At 34.8% G+C, this 24157-nt stretch overlaps 2 protein-coding genes across 2 annotated transcripts; one reads left to right on the top strand and one right to left on the bottom strand.

The window, feature by feature from the left end:
• Positions 1 to 11356: 11356 nt before the first annotated feature.
• On the top strand, positions 11357 to 12010 carry LOC145158251 (uncharacterized). Its single transcript, XM_079077173.1, has one exon. The coding sequence runs from the start codon at positions 11357 to 11359 to the stop codon at positions 12008 to 12010; it is 654 nt and encodes a 217-aa protein (XP_078933299.1).
• Positions 12011 to 12306: 296 nt separating this feature from the next.
• LOC145160301 (protein DWD HYPERSENSITIVE TO UV-B 1-like) lies at positions 12307 to 17081 on the bottom strand. The gene is made up of 10 exons (XM_079079440.1): positions 16899 to 17081; positions 15723 to 15789; positions 15341 to 15594; positions 14831 to 15176; positions 14130 to 14738; positions 13610 to 14050; positions 13317 to 13511; positions 13173 to 13229; positions 12770 to 12832; positions 12307 to 12670 (listed from the first exon to the last, which is right to left on the bottom strand). Exons 1-10 carry the CDS (start codon positions 16958 to 16960, stop codon positions 12602 to 12604), a joined length of 2163 nt encoding a protein of 720 aa, XP_078935566.1. The 5' UTR covers positions 16961 to 17081; the 3' UTR covers positions 12307 to 12601.
• Positions 17082 to 24157: the final 7076 nt, after the last annotated feature.

Raw genomic sequence — 24157 nt, 5'->3', positions numbered from 1 at the left:
GGTTAATGACATAAAATGGTGACAAACTTTGGTTTTTGTTAACATTTAGGTTATGATGTTTTTCTGTATACGTTTGACCAATAAACTTGTTTCACATATTTATAATAGGGTAATATCACCAGTGTAATTATCAGTGATATTACCTTATCTAAACAAATCAAACAAGTTTACTGATCAAACGTATACAAAAAAACATGATCACCTAAATGAAGCCAAGCATTGTGAAAATAAATAGTTTCACTACAAAACTCACGACACCTAGTCAAACTTAATTATAAATACTATTCCAGACATCTTCTTCATATTCGAACACATTTTTGTGGTAATATTGGGTTCTTTATGCTAAGTGTACGCAGTCATAAGAACAACTGATATGACATGGAATCAGGTCATCGGGTCTTGATGTCGGATTTGGATCGTAGATCTGGAGTAGGCGTCTTAGCGAGTTCCCAAACATTTACAGCGTGTTTCTCTTATTGCATTCTAAAAAATAGCATATTTCATTTACCATTACATTAAAAACCTGCATTACCTTTACCTACTATAGCCTGTAATGCATATACTACAATGTGTAATGCCTCACTCTTTTTCACTACTACTACACTAGAATACAAATTTATGTGGAATGTGCAATGGCGGAGCTAAGCTTTGGTTAGTGGGGTGTATGGCCCCACTTGAAAGTGGACCCCACCTGTTAATTTTTTTAAAGAAATGGTCCCCCCCTCCTTGAGATTAGGTCGGCGTCGTCTTGACTTTGTTTAAAATTTTCAACAACCTTTTGTTTTATTCTCTACATGCTTTCTCTCTCTTCTAAAATCCCCCAATCCCCAACATATCAAGAACCTCCATTTTCCCTCTGATTTTAACCTAGCTAGTCGCCGGTTCCTTAAGAAGAAGTTGTTGGAAACTCGGAGGGTCAAAGACAACAGACAAGCCCCAACAACCGGGAGTTCGTGAGTCCATCGTCCTTGGTATGATTTGTTTTTTTATTTGTTTGGTTAAATATGTCGATTCTTTAAGATTGATTCTGTTAGATTGTTATTAAATATGTTGATTCTTTGTGATTTTGGGAAATGTTGAAGTTTGTTAGTTTTTTGTGGGTGTTCACACAGAAAGAAGAAAAAGTTATAAAAGGTTCTTTGGATTGTATTATATTGTAATAAAAGTTCTTTGGGATTGTTAAAAATATTGATTTTTTTTTATTATTTATGAGAATATTTTAGTTATACAAAAAATTAGGATACACGATTATAAATATCAAAATATATTAACTATAAGGAAAAATGGACTCATATTAGTATATATGGAAAGGAAACAGGTGAAGTAATATCAAATAGATTATATATATAAATGATTGTAATTGAGGTTATCTGTTTAAACATATTAACTCATATATGGCAAAAAAATTGTTATTTACATTCGGTTTAAATATTTTGAACTACAATTCTAATAATTTATGTTTTAAATTTGCTATATACAGATCAACGATTATTTAACAAAGAAAATGTTAAGATATTTGAAAAGAAAATCATCAACAAAAGAAGCATCTTCATCCGGAAATGTTTCTAATGAAATTCTCCAACCTAGCTCTATTCCATTAGTCCCAATTGAAAATGATATAATTGACATTCCTTGGGATCCAGCTGATAGAAAAAAGTTTTCACATTATCACCCTAATCAAAGAGATGAAATAAGGAGAAAATGTTTTATTAGAGGACCTTCTCAACCGTGTGTTCTTAAGTTTCCACCAAGGGTGATAGGAAAGAGGACAAGATATTTTAATCCGGCTTGGTTTGATGATTACGGAAATTGGTTGGAGTATAGTGTGAAAAAAGATGAAACATTTTGTTTGTGTTGTTATTAATTTAAAGATGGATCAAGTAAAAACGTTGGGGTGATGCTTTTGTGACGGAAGGCTTTACTAGTTGGAATAAACCATAAAGATTTAGAACTCACAAGGGAGATAATGTTAATGGTTCCCATTACATTGCCCTTAAAAATGTGAAGATTTAATGAGACAAAATCAATCAATTACTACTGCTCTTCACAAGCAAAATGAGGTTGCTAAGATTGAACATTGAATCCGATTAACTAATTCCTATGATGCTTGTAGACATTTTTTGAAATGTGCATTGCCTTTTTGTGATCACGATGAGTTTGAAATGTCTCTTTTTAGAGGAAATTTCTTGGAAACATTGAATTTAATTCAACAACAAAATGAGAGTGTATGTAAAGTGACATTACAAAATGCTCCGAGGAAAAATCAAATGGTGGCTCCATGTATTCAAAAAGATATTTCTCATTGTTTCGCACATAAAGTACTTAAATCAATTTTTGAAGAAATTGGTGATGATATTTTTGCTTTATTAGTTGACGAGTCCAATGATATATCCAAAAAAGAACAAATGGTGGTATTTTTGCGATATGTTACATGTGGGATTGTTAAAGAAATGTTTATTAGACTTGTTCATGTGAAAGAGGCATCGGCGTTGTCGTTAAAATCTGCTATTGACTCTTTATTTTCTGAATCTGGATTGAGTTTGACGAGGATCAGGGGTCAAGGGTATGATGGAGCAAGCAATATGAGTGGACAGTTTAAGGGGTTAAAATCTTTAATCATGAGAGAAATGCCTCTGCTTATTATGTTCATTGTTTTGCTCACCAACTTCAACTAGTTGTTGTGGCGGTTGCCAAAAAAACATCACGACGCTGGAGACTTTTTTGATATGGTATTTGTTCTAATGAATGTTGTGTCTGCTTCATGTAAACGAACAGATATGATCCACAAAAGTCAAAAAAATAAACTACAAGAATCGATCGGCCGTGGTGAAATTGAAACCGAAAGTGGATTAAACCAAGAGTTTTCTCTTACAAGAGCCGGCAGGGGCGGATCTTTTCAAGGGCTAGGGGGGCTGTGGCCCCCCCTGATTTTTTTGGCATAAATAGTCCATATGCTTTAACTTTATACATATTTAGTCCAAAAATATAAAATTTTGACTATGGCCCCCCTATTCACCAATTTTTATACAAATTATATTTTCGCCCCCCCCCCCCCCCCAAATGAAATATTGAAGCTCCGCCACTGAGAGCCGGAGATACGTGTTGGAATTCTCATTACAAAACTCTATCGCGTTTGGTTGGGTTGTCTTCATCTGTTATTGATGTGCTTGAATATGTTGAAGATGAAGGCCTTAATAGTTTTAGGGACCAAACGTGCAAATTACCCCAAACCATAGGGACCATTTGATGGGATTTAGGTAAAACAAATAAACTAGAAAACAATTCCTATGTTCACATGCAACCTACTTGGGATCTATGTTTTGATCTATTGAACATATAACTTTGAATTGCAAAACAAGAACCCTAGAGGAGAGGGGCTAATTTCGAAATTAACAAACTAGGGTTTAGGAGTTACATACCTTTCAATTGTTATAGCAAACAATTAATAATCCTCTTGATCTTGATCTTGATCTTCTTGGAAGCTTAGCACCACAAATGTAATGCCTCTAATGGAATCACACCCAAGAACTAGCAAGAAGGAAACTTGGAGGAGAGAGGATGGAGAGAGTATGCAATTTCGGCCTTAGGGTTTCTTCCAAAGAAATCAGTGACCTCAAATGTGAGCCAGGAGGCTCCTTAAATAGCTGAGGGATCTAGGGTTTAGGGAAAACCCTAGTTATCCTTTGCTTAAGGCCTAAGCAAGATCCAAAGGCCTTCTTTGGACCCCTTGGACGAAATCTCTAGGGTTTCCCCTAAGAATTTCGTCCACCTCCTTCCAAGGGGGTTCTGGAACCTTCCACTCAACTATTAGTTAATTGCAAACTAGTCCCTGCACTTTATAATTAATTCTTTTAACCCCAAAATTAATTCTGATTAATTTCTGGCTAACTATTAATTAAACATAATGATTTCTAATTAATATATTAATCTTTTAACATATTAATAAATCATTTATATTAATTCATTAATCTTATAAATTAATATCTCTCCTTTCATAATTTCCTTGTCCAGTTGCTAGGTTGAGGGCAACCCAAAAGGACTGTGCTGCTATCAATTCAAGTTCATACCAATTATACTTATGGGCTTAGACACCTAATCCAACAGTCTCCCACTTGGATAAGTCTGTAACTATAATTGCTAGTATGCCTTCTAAATTTGACCAGCAAATTGTAGCTTCCAAAAAGCTGTTGCCGAACTCTGACCCAGTCAGTTACGTGTCCTAAGATAAGTGATCATATAATCCTTCGTTCTGCTAGATATCCCTAGACATAAGACATGGAATGTAATCAATCTCTTTGTCCAGAATCTATGTTTCCCGATTCCTGATTTGTGATGATGTAGGACTTCTAATTGAACACATCAATTTAGTCCTGGCTGGGCCCAGCACATAAGTCAACACCAAATCATCGAGGGGCCCACAGATATCGCTTTTCCTATTAGGGCAAAAGGAACGAATAAACGTTGACTCATATGCTTGTATCTTTTACTCATCAAATTATACATGACAATACGTTTTATAACACCAAGTTACTGATGCGTTTTCGTATCACCAATGCATGACCGACTTGTAAATTGCAACTCATATATCTTCGTTTCAAGATTATAAGATATTATCGTCTCAGTATTACTCGTGATGAATTCCATGAAGTGATACTCTGAGCGAGGGTTTATCCAGTACTCAAATCTCAATTTCTGAGTACTCATGAACGTTGCAGCAATTCTATTGCCATGTCTATCCTTAGACAATCTACAATCCAGTTCATGACAGTCTTAATTCACTACTTACTTCCAAAAGTATGAGTGACTGTGGAGTTTGAATAATCTTATTATTCGGGAAGTAAAACATGCAAAAATGAAACACAATAATAAACAATTGACAAAAGGCAGAAACCAAACTTATAAATAATACTTTATTATTTAATCACCAAAAGTCAATTACATTTACTTTGTTACAAGTTTCAGAATAAAACTAATCTAACTACTAAAACTAATATCATCTTTCAGTCCTATGCTCCGAGCATGCTGAATATGCTTAGCCCTACCCAGACCCTTTGTGAGGGGATCTGCTGGGTTATCTTCAGATGACACCCTCTTTACTATAAGATGGCCTTCTTCAACTCTATGTCTGATGAAATGGTACTTTCTGTCGATATGTCTGGTCTTACCATGATCTCTCGGTTCCTTTGTCAAGGCAACCGCTCCTTCATTATCGCAGAACAGTTCCATAGGCTCCTGGATGGTTGGAACAACTCCGAGATCCCCGATGAAGTTCCTCAACCAAGCTGCTTCTTTCGACGCTTCACTTGCTGCTATGTACTCTGATTCACAAGTAGAATCAGCCACTGTATTTTGCTTGGAACTCTTCCAAGTAACTGCTCCTCCATTCAGTAAAAACACCCAGCCCAACTGAGAATGGAAGTTATCTATATCCGTCTGAAAGTTGGCATCACTGTAACCATCTACTCTCAAAGTATCACTGCCACCAAGCACAAGGACCCAGTCCTTTGTCCTTCGCAAATACTTGAGTATATTCTTAACTGCTATCCAATGAGCTCTACCTGGGTTTCCCTGATAGCGACTGACCACGCTCAAAGAAAATGCCACATCAGGGCGAGTACATGTCATAGCGTACATGATCGATCCGACAGCGGAAGCATAAGGTACACGACTCATGTCATCTATTTCAACATCTGTACTCGGGCATTGAGTCTTACTCAATTTGGTATTGCTCTGGATAGGTAGCTCTCCCTTCTTGGAATTTTCCATACTAAACCTCTTTAGTACCTTATCTAAGTATGTGCTCTGACTAAGTCCAATTAGTCTCTTCTTTCTATCTCTTAATATTCTAATCCCAAGAATATAGGCAGCTTCTCCAAGGTCTTTCATGGCAAAACACTTTCCAAGCCAAGACTTAACTTCTTTCAAGGTTGGAACGTCGTTACCAATGAGTAATATGTCATCGACATACAACACCAGAAAAGTTACTATACTCCCACTAGCCTTGATATACACACAGAACTCATCTTCACTTCTAGAGAAACCAAACTCTTTGACTTTCTCATGGAAGCAAAGATTCCAACTGCGAGATGCTTGTTTCAATCCATAAATGGATTTCTCAAGCTTGCACACTCTATTGGGGAACTTTGCATCAACAAAACCCTCTGGCTGACTCATGTAAACATCTTCAGCCAACTTCCCATTAAGGAAAGCAGTTTTGACATCCATCTGCCAGATTTCATAATCATGAAAGGCAGCTATGGCGAGCAATATCCTAATAGATTTAATCTTAGCCACTGGGGAGAAGGTCTCATCATAGTCAACCCCTGGGGTTTGAGTGAAACCTTTTGCACCCAGTCGAGCCTTGAATGTGTGCACATTTCCATCCATGTCTGTCTTCTTCTTGAAGATCCATTTGCACCCAACTGTCTTACGACCTGGTGCACTATCAACCAAATTCCAAACTTGGTTGTCATACATGGACTTAATCTCGCTGTCCATTGCCTCTTTCCACTTGGAAGCCTCTGGGCCTGCCATTGCTTCCTTATAAGTGACTGGTTCATCTAAGTTTACCAGTGTTCTGTCACTTATGAATGTGTCACCATCTGAAGTAATATGAAAACCATACAACTCAGGTGGCACACTCACCCTAGTGGATCTTCTAAGAGGTAATGAGTTATCGATTGGTTCAACAGGAACTGTTTCCTCTGGTTGAGTGCTAGTGTCATCTAAGGTTCCTTCATTGGCTGACTCTTGAATTTCTTCAAGGTCAATAGTGCTCCCACTGTCCTCTTTGAATATGAGCTCTCTTTCAAGAAAGACTCCTCTTCGTGCTACAAAGACCACGTTCTCACTAGGCCTGTAGAACAAATATCCAAAAGACTGTTTTGGGTAACCAATGAAAACACATTTCTCACTTCTAGCTGCTAGCTTGTCGTGAGTCTCTCGTCTTACGAAAGCTTCACAACCCCAGACTTTAATATGTGCTAACGAGGGAACTTTCCCTGTCCACATTTCGTGAGGTGTTTTGGCAACCTTCTTTGTAGGGACAAGATTGAGGATGTGGGCGGCTGTCTCTAAGGCATACCCCCAGAAGTGAATGGGAAGCGAAGCCCGGCTCATCATAGAACGAACCATGTCTAACAAGGTTCGATTACGCCTCTCAGCTACACCATTTAACTGTGGTGTCCTAGGAGGAGTCAATTGTGAGACTATCCCACATTCTTTCAGATGGTCGTTAAACTCGATACTAAGATACTCCCCGCCTCTATCGGATCTAAGTATCTTTATCTTTCTGCCCAATTGATTTTCGACTTCATGCTTAAACTCTTTGAATTTTTCAAAAGTTTCTGACTTATGCTTGATCAAGTAGATATATCCATATCTGCTATAATCGTCAGTGAAAGTCACATAGAATCGATTAGCATCTCTTGTAGTTGATCTGAAGGGCCCACACACATCTGTGTGTATGAGATCCAACAGACCTTCACCTCTTTCACAAGACCCTGTGAATGGTGATTTTGTCATCTTTCCCAAAAGACAAGATTCACACATATCATCTGATTTTAGGTCAAATGATTCCAACACTCCATCCTTTTGGAGTTGGGCTATGCGTTTCTTGTTAATGTGTCCAAGACGACAATGCCACAAGCATGCCTTGTCTACACTATTAGACAAGTCAATATTAAGTACACTATTTCCTAAGCTATCAACACAAGTCACTGTTTCATACACACCATCACAAGGTAAAGCTTCAAACATAAAAACACCATTCTTATAAACAGAAATTGAACCATTCAAATCATTAAAAGAATATTTGAAACCTTGTCTGAACAATGCATGAAATGAAATAATGTTTCTCGTCATCTCAGATGAATAGCAACAATTTATTAAATCTAATCTAACATCATTGCTAAGCAGAAGCTGATAAACTCCGATCTTGGTCACTGGTGAAGACTTTCTGTTTCCCATGATCAAGTTTATCCTTCCTCGCTCTATCTCCTCACTTTCCTTTAGTCCCTACAAATCAGAACAGATATGAAAACCACATCCTGTATCAAGGACCCATGAACGAGAAGATAATGAGTTATTAGCAGAAATAGTGTAAATACCTGCCGAAGATGGCTTCACTTTGCCATCCTTGATATCTTGCAGATATTGTGGGCAAGATCTCTTCCAATGCCCCTTTTGATTGCAGTAAAAGCAAACGGCCACTTTTGGATCAGAAACATGGGGAGTAGAACCATTGGGCTTAGCCTTTGGGCCATTACTAGACGACCCAGCTTGAGCCTTGCTCTTCCAGTTTTGCTTGGGAGGACCTTTCCTCTTTTTCCCCTTTCCCTGTCCAATAGCCAATACAGGGGCACTTGTAGGCGTGGAGGGTATACTTTTACCCTTCATTCCTGCCTCAGCTGTCTGCAACAAGTTGTGCAATTGGGCCAAGGTCTGCTCAGTATTGTTCAAATGGTAAGTTAGAATAAACTGACCATAACAATCAGGTAGTGAGTTCAAGACCATGTCAATGGCCAATTCCTCATCAAAGTGAATGTTGAGCTTGACCAAACGCTCTTTGTAGCGTTGCATTCTTTGCACATGTGACACAACCGATTCCCCTTCTTTCATCTTGCAAGCCATGAGTGACTTGACTACTTCAAACTTTTCTTGACGAGCTCGCTTATGGTACTTTTCCATAAGGTCCTTGTTCATCTCAAAAGGCCAGTAGTCCTCATAGTACCTCTGCAGTTCTGGGGACATGGTTGCCACCATGATGCACGCCACTTTGGTAGCATCATCGTAATGTTTCTTGTAGGCAGCAAGATCTTCAGGAGTAGCTTCAGACTCATCAAGCTCTTTGAGCTCCTTTTCAAGAACATATTATTTGTTCTTAAAACGAAGAGCCATCTTGATGTTGCGCATCCAATCGTTATAGTTTGAGCCATCCATAACGACTTTGGAGCAGATATTGAGCAAAGAGAAGTTCTGGTTGGAGGAGGATGAAGCAGGAGTGTTTCCAGGAGTAGACATCTGAAAAGAAAGAAAGTTTTAGTTAGATTTCAAGATACCTCAATATAATAACCCAAAGATAAAATATCAAGGTTAGGATCCAACTATGAAGATTCGCAACTTAGAAATGGGATGCCGAGATCCAAGTGTAAATTTCATAAAGGTAGGTGAATGACGATTCACCAATTCCACCATTAGACGAAACAAACGAAGTGAAATTCCTAATTCTTTTGAGATACATTGAAACTATTCAATGACATGTTTTAATCTCAGATTATGCTCTTCTATTTGTGACTGGGATGCCGAGGATCACAAACAAGATGTGAATAACCATGCAAATGTGTTTGGTAACCTCATTGTCTTTATCGTTAACTATTGATGTGCTGGTAAACCACACACGCTCCATCAAAATGACAATTATGAGATACCCATTACTACTCTTTATTAGTGCCCTTTAGTGTGCTGGTTAACCACACACGCTCCACTAACGACCAATAAAGCATAATGTGCAATTTCATGGATTAGCATACTTTTCACATTTTTCCTAAAGTAACTAGAGTTGGGATTTTAAAAATACTGTTCTAGTACTTTCTTTAATGTCATTATACTTTTAATGAGAAGTAGTTGTCCTATCAAATCCGTTCTGCTAACGACCCTCCACTAATCAAGGAAGCGGTGGGTGAGAGTGGACACCCATTCAACTACCATTTTATAGGCAGTTTCCTTATACCCCTCTTATAGATTAGCTCCGTGAATGAGGCATACTAGCGATTTGACTGACCATATTCTTATACATATATAATATTAAACTTTTAATCATAATACATATATAGGGTGTGTTTTAAAACATTTTAAAACTTCAAGGGTTTATATAAATTTCGAAATTCAAACTATTAAATTTAAATTTAAATAAACCAATTAACTAGATTTAATATTTATCTTTTAATCAACTATTAATCAAATTATTAAATCTTGTAATGATTATCTAATTAAACTAATCAATTAATTTAATCCTAATCCTTATCCCTCTAAATTTCGAAAAATAGGGTAAGGATAATTATCCAATTAATATAATTAAGTAACAATTATCCAAAACAAGAAACTCTAAAACTTCTAGCAATTTCGAAATTTACAAGGGAGGAGGCTAGGGTTTTCAAAACCCTAACCCTAATTTCGATTAGGGTTCTTTGGAGGCTAGGGTTTTCGAAAAACCCCTTTTATCCAAAACCCTAGAAATCGAAAATTTGGCCTTTAGGGTTTAATAGCTATAAACCCTAATTTGCAATTCAACAATTATAGCAATTCAATTTAAAACAAATAATGGCTCTGATACCACTGATGGGATTTAGGTAAAACAAACAAACTAGAAAACAATTCCTATGTTCACATGCAACCTACTTGGGATCTATGTTTTGATCTATTGAACATATAACTTTGAATTGCAAAACAAGAACCCTAGAGGAGAGGGGCTAATTTCGAAATTAACAAACTAGGGTTTAGGAGTTACATACCTTTCAATTGTTATAGCAAACAATTGATAATCCTCTTGATCTTGATCTTGATCTTCTTGGAAGCTTAGCACCACAAATGTAATGCCTCTAATGGAATCACACCCAAGAACTAGCAAGAAGGAAACTTTGAGGAGAGAGGATGGAGAGAGTATGCAACTTCGGCCTTAGGGTTTCTTCCAAAGAAATCAGTGACCTCAAATGTGAGCCAGGAGGCTCCTTAAATAGCTGAGGGATCTAGGGTTTAGGGAAAACCCTAGTTATCCTTTGCTTAGGGCCTAAGCAAGATCCAAAGGCCTTATTTGGACCCCTTGGACGAAATCTCTAGGGTTTCCCCTAAGAATTTCGTCCACCTCCTTCCAAGGGGGTTCTGGAACCTTCAACTCAACTATTAGTTAATTGCAAACTAGTCCCTGCACTTTATAATTAATTCTTTTAACCCCAAAATTAATTCTGATTAATTTTTGGCTAACTATTAATTAAACATAATGATTTCTAATTAATATATTAATCTTTTAACATATTAATAAATCATTTATATTAATTCATTAATCTTATAAATTAATATCTCTCCTTTCATAATTTCATTGTCCAGTTGCTAGGTTGAGGGCAACCCAAAAAGACTGTGCTGCTATCAATTCAAGTTCATACCAATTATAGTTATGGGCTTAGACACCTAATCCAACACCATTCTTGTAATTTACTCTAGTTTTAGTCAACATCATGTAAGTGGTCTTCGAATATATTTATGATCGTTTGATTTTGTGTTCCATTTACAGTTGATGTTGAAAATTTTGTGGATCACAAATATATTGTCACGATCTCTACAAAGAAAGGATCAAGATATCATGAATGCTATAAGTTTGGTGAAATCAATCGTTGCAACGTTAAAAAAGATAAGAAATGATGGATTTGATTCACTTATGTTGGACATCGCCTCTTTTTGTGAGAATAATGAAATTCAAATGTTGAACATGGAGGATATTTATGTTAACCTAAGAAATCGAAGACAACATACCAATATCTCCAATCGCCATTATTATGAGTTTTTTTGTTTTAACATGGTTTTGGATATGCAAATTCAAGAGTTCGGTGATCGTTTTAGTGAAGTAACTTCCGCGTTGCTTATTTGTATGACAGGTTTGAATCCACATGATTCATTTTGTGACTTTGACCCATCAAAGTTACGGAAGTTGATCGATTTTTATCCACATGATTTTAGCTATAAAGATAGGATGAATATTCTACATGAACTTTCGGTTTACCCTTCTCATATGCAACAAGATGGAAGATTTGCTATTTTGAAGAGTATATCCAACCTTGCTAAAGTGATGGTGGAAACCGATATGCATCTTTCCTTTCCATTGATTTATCGGTTAGTGAAGTTGCCATTGGTCTTGCCGGTTGCAACCGCAACGGTGGAGAGATGTTTTTCCGTGATGAAGCTTGTAAAGTCGGATTTGCGGAATCGAATTTGGTACGAATTTTTAAATGATTTGTAATTTGCACGGTTGAAAGAGAATGATTTTCCAAGGTTACAACTGAAAATATTATCAAACGTTTCTTAGCTATGTGTCCCCGTAGATTTCAATTGTAAAATGACATTTAGTTGTAAATTTTAATGTTATTTTACTTTTTATTACTTTGTTTTATTAATTTCCACGGTCAATGGTTGTGCATTCCACTTGACTTTCGGGCTGAAACCGCCACCGGGAATGTTGTAGTACATTATGAAAGATTTTTTTCACCAAAAACGCGTTAGTCATTGATATGCATTATAAGTTAATGACATATAGTAGACTGTAATTATTAAAGATCACATATGTTTTTAGAATGTAATTCTTTCCTTGCTTCATACATGCACTTTCATCTTTTCGAGAAATTCACAATACTTCTAATGTGCTTACAATTACAAAAGAAAAAAAAATAACGAAAATAATATTTACATAAAAAGTCCATATTTACATGTGTCCAAAGTCAACGAAACTTTATATTTTTTATAATAAAGAAAATTCATGTTCTCGAGACACCATCTTCTATAATATATTTGAGAAAAGAATGTTACCCTTTGTCAAAGGTACAACATTCGGTGCTTATGGTACAACATTCCTATATGAAGGACATAGATGCTGTCCTTTATGATATTCCGAAAGCAAATTAACCTACATTCATTCATTAAATATTATATCATGTAGTCTAGCTTCTTCTTTTTTCATTCAGTAAATACAAAAAATAATATGTATTATCCCTATATTAATTACCTTGATGATTTCCCACTTAGAGCTAGGACGCACATATGCCGCCAAAATCGCCATGTGAAAATGCTGTTATCAACATTCAATTCAACAACACAATATGCCACTTCCAAAATGTCAAAACTAGTTACATTTTTGGTCCCTGAGTATAGCTGATTTTTACAATTTTCATCCCAAAAAAGTTTGATTTGAGCAGATCTAACTAAAATGACCATATTTGGTCCCTGAGTAGAGCTGATTTTTGCAATTTCAGTCCTAAAAATATAGTCATTTTATATAAATAAAAAAGAATTGCAACAGAAAAGTTTTTGGGGCCAAATTTGGAAGAATGAATTATATATAATCAATTAATCAGGGACCAAAAATGTAATTTGATCTTAAATTAAAAAAAAAAAAAAAAAAAACTTACTCTAAATGGATCTCCTCTTAGAGACTGCACAAACATCAAACTCCTGGCGTTTTGACCCTGAATAATAAAAGACACCCAATACCAAAACAGTTAAAAACTTTAAATAATTGGGATTAATAATTTTGTTTTAATTAAAAATAGTACCTCTAAGTATATATCCCTGAGTCGTCTTCCAGTTTGAGCACAACACACACGAACAACAGGTTCATCACAACTCCCACTAATTATATAATCTCTCCCATTCATATAATAAGAACGCGTATAATTTTGACCACTTCCTGTTGGAGCTATATCAAAATTTGTATGAAGCCTCCCATCTACAGCCAATAGTTGTTTAACCTACCACCAACAAATACCAACCTACTTAATTTCCAACCTTTTTTTATTCATTATAAATAAATAAAGTGAATTTAAATTTAAATTTAAATTTAAAATACCTCATTGTCGACAGCTGATACGAGCAAATAGAGGTCATCAGGGGAGAAACAAACCATTACATTTCCACTTGAACTTGAAGCTGTGTAACACGGGTTTACAAGTTTTGTTCTCAAGTCCCACATTTTGATATTGTGGTCAAATGATGAAGTGACAAAGAGAGAGGGGGAATGATGTGCAAATTTGGCAACATTTATGGGTTCTTTATGCATGTCGCTGAAGAAATGAAGGCGTTTTCCTGTTGAAATATCGTAGATTGCAACTTTTTTTGAGTAGCCACTTGTGAGGATTTGATCGTCTGTTGCATTCACATGAACGGAAGTCAAATGATGAAAGTCAACAAAAGGGACACCAGTAGAATTGCGACAGGTGTCAAGGGCTTCTGGAAGTGTGTCATTTATGTCGTATAATCTCAATGATCCGTTATCATATCCCACAACAACCTATTAAAAAAATTCAATTGTTATTTCTTGATTTTAGCCTTTTTAAGAACCATGTTTAACATTAACATTTAACACATACCTTAGATGGGAATCTCTTGAGCCAACATAGGCCAAGAACACTCTTATTTGTATCAAAGGAAGGAACATAACTAACAAGATTCCCTGTTTCATGGTTGATGACAACTACTTCTCCTTCTAGAGTTCCAAACGCCATTAAACTTGGATCTGTTTGATGATACTCAAACTGCCTTGGTCTTAAAATCTTTCCCTCTTCTTTCCCTATTTGACTAATAATGGAAATTGGATGTAAAACAGGCCATGCGGATGAGCCAAGTTTAGCAGCACATAGCGACCTTGAATAAAAACTTTGACTTTTTCCATGTAGTGATGGATTTTTAGAAGTCAAAGATTTTTTGTTGACCATGCTACTTGTTCCTCCTGTTTCACGCATATGCAATACACTAATGATACTCTCTTTATGTTGTCGTTTATTTGGTAATAACTCGTAGTATCTTGAGAACACAATCTTGGCTCTTTCTCTATCCAGTTTTCCTATGCGACAGTTATCCAAAACTTGTAATTTTGGTAATGAAACAATCATATACTCCCTATAATGTTTCTGAAAGCAGATAGGTGAAGGATGATGCCAGTTGTACTTTTGTGAAACGTGTTTATCAAAAGAAATTACCTGGAAAGTACAGTGATGATTTATTAAGTTATTAACATAACAGAGTTCATGAAAGTAAGTAACAATGAGATGTGAAATGATGTTTTTCTGACTTCATGAATGAGTGAAGAAGCTTTGGTGGTGTGTTCATCTTTCAAATGGCATGGGGATGTGTCCTTGCAACATAAACAGTTTTGAAAGCGAAGTTGGAGCAATGAAGGAAGTTTTGATAGGGCTGCAGTTGTGGTCCAAAGATTGGAGATTCTTGTGGCACACATTGAGACACGTGTCAAATTAGGCATGTGAGTGAAGCAATCTTTCTCCATGGTAGAAAGTGAGGTGCAAAAATCCAGATTAAGGGTGTGCATATGAATGAATTTTCCAGCCATGTTGAGCTTTTGAATCTCTGTTGACTTTATGTTCAAAACTTGGCAGTGTAGACCAGTCTCAAAAAGATCCCTGGAAATGTTTAAATCCGGTATAAAAATACTACTTTAACTATGTATGTTTATGTTCATCCTGTAAAGGGTATTATTGGTATTTATGTATATTGTAACTTTGTAAGTGAAAGATGAGTATGGAGTTTTTTATGTGGTCAATCTGATGGAAGCCACAAAATACACCTTGCGACATCTTCCTTTAATGGCATATCCTTGATATCAACAATGCGAAGCTTTTTGTTGATAGCATGCATCAGTGACAACACAGCATATCCATTTAAGTCACCACTTGATTCATGAAGCAAGTCAATGTTGTCGAGGGCATTTGAGTCATTTGAGTGGAAAAGATCAGTGAGAAGAAACAAATCAGTGTTGCTAAGTTGGTTTAGTGAAATCACTGTTGTAGATTTTTGGCATGTCATGTTCTGAATCGAGGCCTAATGGAAAGGAGAGAAATATGTTAGGTGTCGGATATTACTTCAATGTGGAAATAATATTTTTATATACCATTAATAGAAAAGGGAATGAAAATAAGGAGAATGAAGATTTAAAGAGTATGTTTGACCTTCTTTAACAATGAAACAACAGCTGAAGTAGGTTGCACCTCATGCATCTCGCAGATTTCAAAGTACCTATAGCACACATACAAGATGTGTTTAATATCTTTCTTTTCAGTTGCCACTGAGGAAATTCAAAGGATCTGATATACAAGTTTGCAAATAGGAGTTTGTTTATCAATTTTCTACTTGGATTATCATAAAGTAGCTAATGATTCACTTACTTAACACGTGGATCAAAGAGACAAGGCTCGATTATAGTTCACAAAATTACCAAAATGTTGACTCGGAATTTGTGGAAGTATGTTTGAAAATTAAAACGTTTAATCTCTATGGTTAAATTGTACCTCTTCCATGTAATTATACTTTATCTTCTTCAAACAGCAATAAATCATAGCAAAAGTTTTGTGAAAAAGGAACTCGATATTCTTCCATTGACGTTAAAGGAGGTGTTTGATTTGCATTTTCAAAGTGATTATTGCGACTTGAAGAATCAAATAACCAGTTGCTTAAAGCAAGGATAATCTGATAAATTTTCAGTTAAGCAACTTCTTGCTCATTAGAAAATCGGTTTAGCCGAACACTCAAAAAGTCAAAAGTGTTTATTGAGACATGAAATTTCAATAAGCAGTTAATAGCGCATCCTAACTCCCCCATAATCGATGTATGATAGTTCACAAACTTGCACTTATTTTGAAGTATCAAGCTGCTGCACTTTAACACTTTTAGTCTTTGGTTTGCAGTGGAACAGGTCAGCTCAGATCATATACATCATTCATCTTCCAAACGTAAGAAATTAAAACTTAAACAACAACTTCAGTGATCAACAAAAGCTAAATCAGAGGATATTGTGCCGATTTCGCTAACAGAACCGCTAATAAGCAGGTAATTTTTAACACACGTATAATACATATATAAAATCCAAAGTTAATTTTTCTCGCTGTCAATTTGTAATTGGAGCCATAAGGATTCTTCACAAAATGATTTCCCGTAACAGTAAACAAACTCGAACACAAATCTCACAATCAGTAAACTGAAGTAAAAAATTTCCAAATATCATAGTACTTTGAAGAACAAAAGAATCACAATGCACAAAAACTTCGCCGTTGATACCAGAAATCAGCCGAAGATTCGAATCAAATGACAGAAGACGAAAAATGTGGAGTTGCAGAAATAAAACAAACCTGGTGAGTAAAACGGAGATATGTGGAGGGGAAGACATCGCTAGCTGTCGATTCGAGTGCATCCACTTGATCTGCACATGAAATTTGCAGAGAGAATAGAGTATGAAAATGAGTTGAGATCCTCTCTTGCTTATAAGCCAACTAACTTATTATATCTTATGGACAAAATGCGATGTCACAAGCAAACAAGGCTCCTCCCTCCTCTTCGTGTGATAAAATTTTCTACGTGTTGTCTTCCCCAACAGATAATTCCACGTGGGATGACCAAATTACTCGTATAATAATATAATATATGTAAGTTTTTTTGTTTCTTGAATCTTGATAGTTTAATTACCTAAGTCGAGCGTTCAACAAATAGAGAAAACTATAATACAAAAGATAAATAGAAAATAATAAAAATGCATATGACAAGAAAAGGTTTATAATTCTTTCGCTTTTTTTTTATGAAAAAACACATTTTAGCTTCAAACTTTTATTATCGAAAGTAGTTGTAAGACTTATATATTATATGAGTTAATTTAAAAAAAATTTAAATATAAAGGTTCAATTATTTGATAACTTTGAACTTATAAAAATAATGAATATTATAATGAAAATTCTTTTATCTTTTAAATTTTAATAAATAAACAAAATAAACTAATGAGCTTTAATTTTGAAAATTTTGAAATTAAAAGGTAAGTTGATTAATAAAATTGATATCCATTTATTACTACATTTATTGCAATTATTACATTAAAATATTATGTGAAATTTAATAAAATAAAAAAACTAATAAAATAACATGTAGAAAAAAATTAATTCAAAATAATAATAAAATGATATTTGACAATTTAAATGAAAGTATGACAATTTATAAAAAAAAAAAAAAAAAAAAAACTTTTATCTATTAAATAGATATTAAAGTAGATTTGATTGTCCGTAAATGATTTTGTAGAATATAATCCTGATAAATTGTGGATGTGACACGTGGATCCACATAATAATTAATCATACGATAAATATGATTTTGGTGGTCCCGTAAGTGGTTATCATATCAATTTCTCTTAAGTTTTTATTGGGTTTTTGATAAGGTTAGGCACTTAGGCTTAGAAAAGAAATGTATTTCATAAATATTAAATTGATTAAATTACAGAAATGGTCATCGGTGGTTTACTCAAATTCGTACTTTGAGTTTAGTTTAAAAAAATTTGACATGGACAAATATTTTAGTTTTGTTTTTTTCTTGCAGTTGTCACTAACTCCACCAATAATCGATCATTGAGTGCATCGAAAAAAAAATATGTTTTTATCCATTTTTTATTTAGTATTATATTTGATATTTCTGTTTGCTATCATTATAAAAATAAAATCATCATTATTATTATTATAAACATCAATGGAAACAAATTTGGAACAAGATGAACACAAACGTAGACAATGAAGACCTGGGTAATTCATTTTCCTCCGATCCAAATAGGAGCTTAAATCCAGAAAACCTATGAAGGAACACCTAGATGATCATCTGATGTATAATCTTCCACATTATTCGCCGAACACGAAAATGATTCATGGATTGATTAGAAACACATGGATGAGCACTAGAATGAACTACATATGGGTAACCAAAATTTTAGAAACCAAAAAGATGAATATGAATATGTTTGAAATATCAAAATCCTAAACCCAAAACCACTTCCACACTATGAAAACTTACAAAGGAAATCACATATTCAGATCCACGTTCTTGGAAAAAAAAAAATCGTCATATCCATATCCATATATCTAAAGGCTCGAGATCCATATGACCATATCCCTTAGCATCTATGGTGATGCATCTCAGTCCTTCCCTATAAACACCTTCCTGGAAACGTGAATGAGGATTGTTATACTAATGTTTTTGCTGGTATCTTCAAAACGCTATAAATACCCCTCGACTACCCTTCAGCAATTCCTAAAGGAGTATCTTCAATGAACATCCAATTAGGTGATATACTATGACACACCCACACACACATGTCCCATCAATAGGGATTTATATACCAACACTCTTCCTAAAAGGCAAACCCACACTAGACTTTAACATTTTAAGGTTCCACCCAAAATCAAGATATTACATCTCAATAAGAATTTTTTTCGTTTTATTGCCAAAAAAACCATCTATCCTTCCAATGATTTGTTGAGAAAGTCAAGAAATAATATTTATGCCCATAAAATTAAAAGCCTCTTACACAAAAAATCTCCCACTACCAACCAAAGAGTGTCGGTCTATTATCAATTCAATACACGTATTTAAGGCTGTAAACGAACCGAAAATTCAATGAACCGTTTGACGGAAAGTTTGTTTATGTAGTGAATGAACGTATATGAACAATATTTTCTATTTGTTTAGTTAAATGAATGAACATGAACAATGGTCTCATTCGTTTGTTTATGTTATTTCATTCGATTATCTTCATTTATTATATTACATTATGCATATAATATTAATGAAAGTAGAGTTTTTAAGAGCAACTTAAGTTTTACAATTTCTAGGTTTGGTAAAAATATAAAAGTGACACTACAATGTAGGATCAACATATTAGTAATGTTGACAATCAAATTTTATGGTTTTTTATCTGAATTTTTATATTCATTTATATTCGTTTATGATCATATATGTTTATTTATGTTTTTTATGTTTGTTTGTTTATGATCATTTATGTTTGTGTAGCATCTTAACCTACATAAACTAATGACCATGAACAAGGTAATTTGTCAAACAAATGAACATGAATAATGAAATTTCATTCATTTTATTGGTTCATGTTGGTGCCTTTGTTCAGTTAATTTAAACAAACAAACTTGAAGAAACCTTTACTCATGCATGTTCGATGCGTTTACAACCTTATACGCATATGTTATGTCGAGTGGGGAAGTGGGAAGACGAGGTCAATTGGAGGATGATATGGGCGTACTCACCAGAAATTGAGAGAAAGAGAGAATGATTAAAAGGATATATTGTTTGTATTTTAATACTAATAGTAATATTATACTCCCTCCGTCCTAAAATTATTGTCCACCTTACTATTTTAGTTTGTCCCAAAATTATTGTCCACTATCAAAAGTAGATATACACTTTTACCAAATTACCCCTAACATTTAATAAAGTAAACTTGAATAATTACAAACACACATTTCTCATTGGTTTTAGAAAATGGCAAGATGGTCATTTTATTCAAAAAGACAAAACTAATGATTGCTTTTCTTAATCTATGTGTTTTTTGTTTGTAGACAATACTTTTGGGACGGGGGGGGGGGGGGGGGGTAATAAAGGTAAAATTACAAATGAAAAAAAATCCTATTGAATTTAACAAAAATGATTAAAAGAGTTTGTAATAAATACCAACCATGAAAGAAATTGATCGTTAGGGTGCAAATTTTAGGGTAACGCATGGTCCATTTCTAGAATGTACTAAATTAGTATGTATTTATATAAAAAAAATCATTTCATATCAATATTTAGCTTGTAAGGCTGTCCGGTATACCAATTACTAACATAAATGTGGCGGGGAGTCATGTCACTATCCACACAAACACTGCATAAGAAGTTGACGGAAATGTCTCTTTCAACAAAAGGTTGAGGGTTCAAGTTTTGCTAGAGACAAAGGATGTAAATTTATGAGTAGAATAGTTGGTGCGTTTGTTAGTCTTTCTAAAAAAATGATTGTATACTTACCACTACACATCCTTTTTTATAATTAAAAATAAATGAAAAGATAATGTGACATCCCCCATTTTTCAGAACCAATTAAAATTTTTTCTTTACGTTTTAAAAATATCATTTGTTTTTGTTATGGAAAATCCTAGTTAAATAAAACATTTTGAGATTACAAATATTGTTTCAAAAATTACAAATCATTAAGGATGTCATAATTAAATATCCAACATAGGTTACAGCATAAAGACATAAGTTCCGCTACATATGATGCATATAAATTGAATGGGTCGGGTTTGGGAAACCTGGTGTAACGTCCCAAAATTCGTAGTAAAATTTTCATTTTTAAAACAATAAACCATACAAACGAGTTGTTCCAAAACCAATCAAAGTGAATATATTATTTAAACATCAGAGTAAATATCATAAATTGCCAATGCGGAAAACTCTGGAGGATGTTGTGCAGTCACGACGGGCCCTTCCATTTGGAACTGGAAGTACCTGAAACCATAAATATGAAACTGTAAGCACAAAGCTTAGTGAGTTCCCCCAAAATACTGTGTACCATACATACAATAGAGATTGATATGTGTCATCCATAGTCTTATAATTGTCATTATGCCTTGAGCTGTATCATGGTCTTCCGTTGCCAGGCCGAGGCCAAAACCCTGGGTCTTACAGATAAGTGCCAAGAGCCGTCTCCTGGTCTTCCATGTAAGTATCACAAAGACAACTAGCATACTACATATAACTGTCAGGGTCCGGTCCCTAGTCTTGCATACAATTTGCTGGGAGCCACCTCCTGATCTTTCATACAAATGTCAGGAGCAACCCTCTGGTCTTCCTATATAACATAAACCAGTGGGCTGGCATTGGTGCCTTTCACCCCTAAGTACAGTGAGGAGACTCGCCTGAATCACAATGCTTACTAAAACCTTGCGCAATGCCGCAACGACCACAACCAACAACTCTCACCGCCAAAAGATGGGTGCAAAACACCTCCTAACAATCCACACAAGACAAACCTTAAGTCTACCTTCAAAAAAATAGAGATTGACCAAAAGTCAACCCATGCCAAAAGTCAACGGCCAAAGTTGACTTTAGCCAACTGCCACGTCGTGGCCTTCACCCAACCAAACATACATGAAATTCCCATTTGTCACGCCGTGGGGACCTATTCCATGTCGTTGTCACTGGGTTTCCAGCTGCTTAATGCATTAAGTTGCTTTCATCGATTCCAAAAGCTCCAAAGCTTAGATCTGGTCCATATTATGGTCTAAATGGATAAAGTTTCCAACTTTATCCATTAAGACCGTGACATCCCCATTTTCTCGGCCAGAAAAGACCGATTTTGTTTATGCTTTATAAAAATCAGAGTACCTCTTTTAATAAAAATGTTGCGGAATTTGTTCCCAGAAAAAAAAAACATGATAAATACGTTATCAAAGCATTTCCGAAGAAATGTGTTTTTATCCATTTTAAAACATTTGGGATGTCATCGTCAATACAGAAACATAAGCATAAACAGAACTTACATTCATTTACACTAGTGATTTACATCTCTTTTAAATCTCTCAGTGTAAAGTAGCTTCATATCGACACCTGTGATACAAATAAGCTTGAGTGGGTCAGGTTGGCAAACCTGGTGAGTACATAGGGTTTTCAACCCACAATAATATAATTATTATGTTCAACATCAAACAATCAACCCAATTACCCATCCCCATTATCTTCCTTACTCTTAAGGATCTACCCTAAGAATCATTTATCCTGCATTCGTTCATTTCAAAGCCCATTGCTTCCAGGGTTTATATGATAGGCACTAAGTCCATAGCTGCCAATGCTTGTTCGTAAAGCACTAATTTCATAGCTGCTAAAGTTCATTAATCGGGTATTAAATCCATAGCTACTAGTGTTCAGCTAATAGGTGCTAAATCCATATCTACCAACGTTTATTTAACATGTACTAAGTCCATAGCTACCAACGTTTATCTAACAGGTACTAAGTCCATAGCTACCAACATTTATTCGATAGGCATTAAGTCCATAGCTGCCGATGTTATTTGTTAGGCACTAAGTCTATAGCTGCTAATGTTCACTCATATCATCTTTCATCTCTCATCATTCATCTACCCATGTTTTACCCAACATATTCGTAGATATAAAATACATATACAGTTTAAATTATTTAAAACATGTATAAAATTGTTCATCCAGCATAGAAAGCAAGTATTCAAATAATATGCACACATAGCACGTAATTTATATAAAATACTTCATATCTATGTGTAAGATGAAAATAACTATGCAATCACTTGTTAAAGTGATGATTCCAAACTCGGACAGCGTTTCGCTTCTTAACAATATAATTTCCTTCAACGAAACCTACTATTATTACCACTAGATTTTAGTCTAATATTTACCGTGACTAATTATTAGTCTTAGCGTTATTATTATTATTATATAAGCATTTAAACAATATTTTTCAACCACTATGTACAGACAGGGGCCAGACATAAAACACCAGAGGGCAGGACCATTTTGGTATATAGCACTTCTGAAATCCAACAACCCTATGCGGCCCTTTAAACCAGATTCTCCGTACTGCGAGTAGTTAAAAAGATATTATAACGACACTTATATAAGTCATAATAATAGCCCAAATATTTATTACTAGTTCATAATAACAATACTAATTTTAAATATAAGCTATATTAAAATAGGGTAAGCATAACTTACTTACAAGGGGGTTTTAGCTAGGAGTCGGGCTCTGCAGGGGCAGAACTTCGTCGCTGAATCTTTCTAGGAAAGAATCGTGCAGCGCTTTAGCGCTCACCTTACTATACTAAACTACAGAAAGAGAAGTCGAATCACGAGGGACCGAAATGCTCGGGGGATAAGAAGAGAAAGACTCTTGAATCAAGAGAATGGTGCAAGAAATATGAGAACCCAAAGCTCTTATTTATAGTAATTAAATTTACAAAAACTACCCTCCATAATTACTTAATGACCTTATAGTTATATAAACGACTAAACACATTTTCATAATACTATTTTAAATAGATTTAACGATATTTGTACTAAACTAATGTCGAAAGTACTCAACACTAGTCTTATAATGACCGCATCGTCGATACCTTTCTAATTATATATACATTTGTATATATATATATATATATATATATATATATATATATATATATATATATATGTATACGTATATATGATTTATACTTTATTTTAATACGTAAATATGCTATTATAATTTATAACTCGTTCATACGAACTCCGTTTTTGACGTTATTTATATCCACTCGTAGGCGGGACCGTACCCTACAACTTTCGTTTAGACTCCGTCGGCTAATTTTGACTTTATTTTGAAAGTTATATTTTTAACAGGCGCGGACAGGAAAAGTCTGTTAAAAATTCATAACTTCTTCATCCGACGTCCGTTTTCGTCTGTCTTTTTACCGTTGCGCTACTATTAATGAGATCTTCAATTCTCATTTAGGTTGCGTTGGCCAAAAATCGATCGATCTAAAATTCGAATTTCGGGTTGTGCACTGCTATGCCAAATCTTAGAAAA

Source organism: Lactuca virosa, chromosome 2 (genome assembly GCF_052849685.1).
Source record: "Lactuca virosa cultivar CGN04683 chromosome 2, Lactuca_virosa_CGN04683_v6, whole genome shotgun sequence".
In the NCBI taxonomy this organism is placed as follows: domain Eukaryota; kingdom Viridiplantae; phylum Streptophyta; class Magnoliopsida; order Asterales; family Asteraceae; genus Lactuca; species Lactuca virosa.
This window is presented reverse-complemented; position numbering and strand designations above follow the sequence as displayed.

Excerpts from the sequence above, each read along its gene's own strand:
- LOC145158251 (XM_079077173.1), top strand. The coding sequence starts at position 11,357 with ATGAATGCTATAAGTTTGGTGAAATCAATCGTTGCAACGTTAAAAAAG.
- LOC145160301 (XM_079079440.1), bottom strand. The coding sequence starts at position 16,960 with ATGCACTCGAATCGACAGCTAGCGATGTCTTCCCCTCCACATATCTCC. Across the intron at positions 13,230-13,316 it reads TCAGGGATATATACTTAGAG|GGTCAAAACGCCAGGAGTTT; the intron begins GTACTATTTTTA and ends TTTATTATTCAG. Across the intron at positions 12,671-12,769 it reads CTAAGTGGGAAATCATCAAG|GTTAATTTGCTTTCGGAATA; the intron begins GTAATTAATATA and ends GAATGAATGTAG.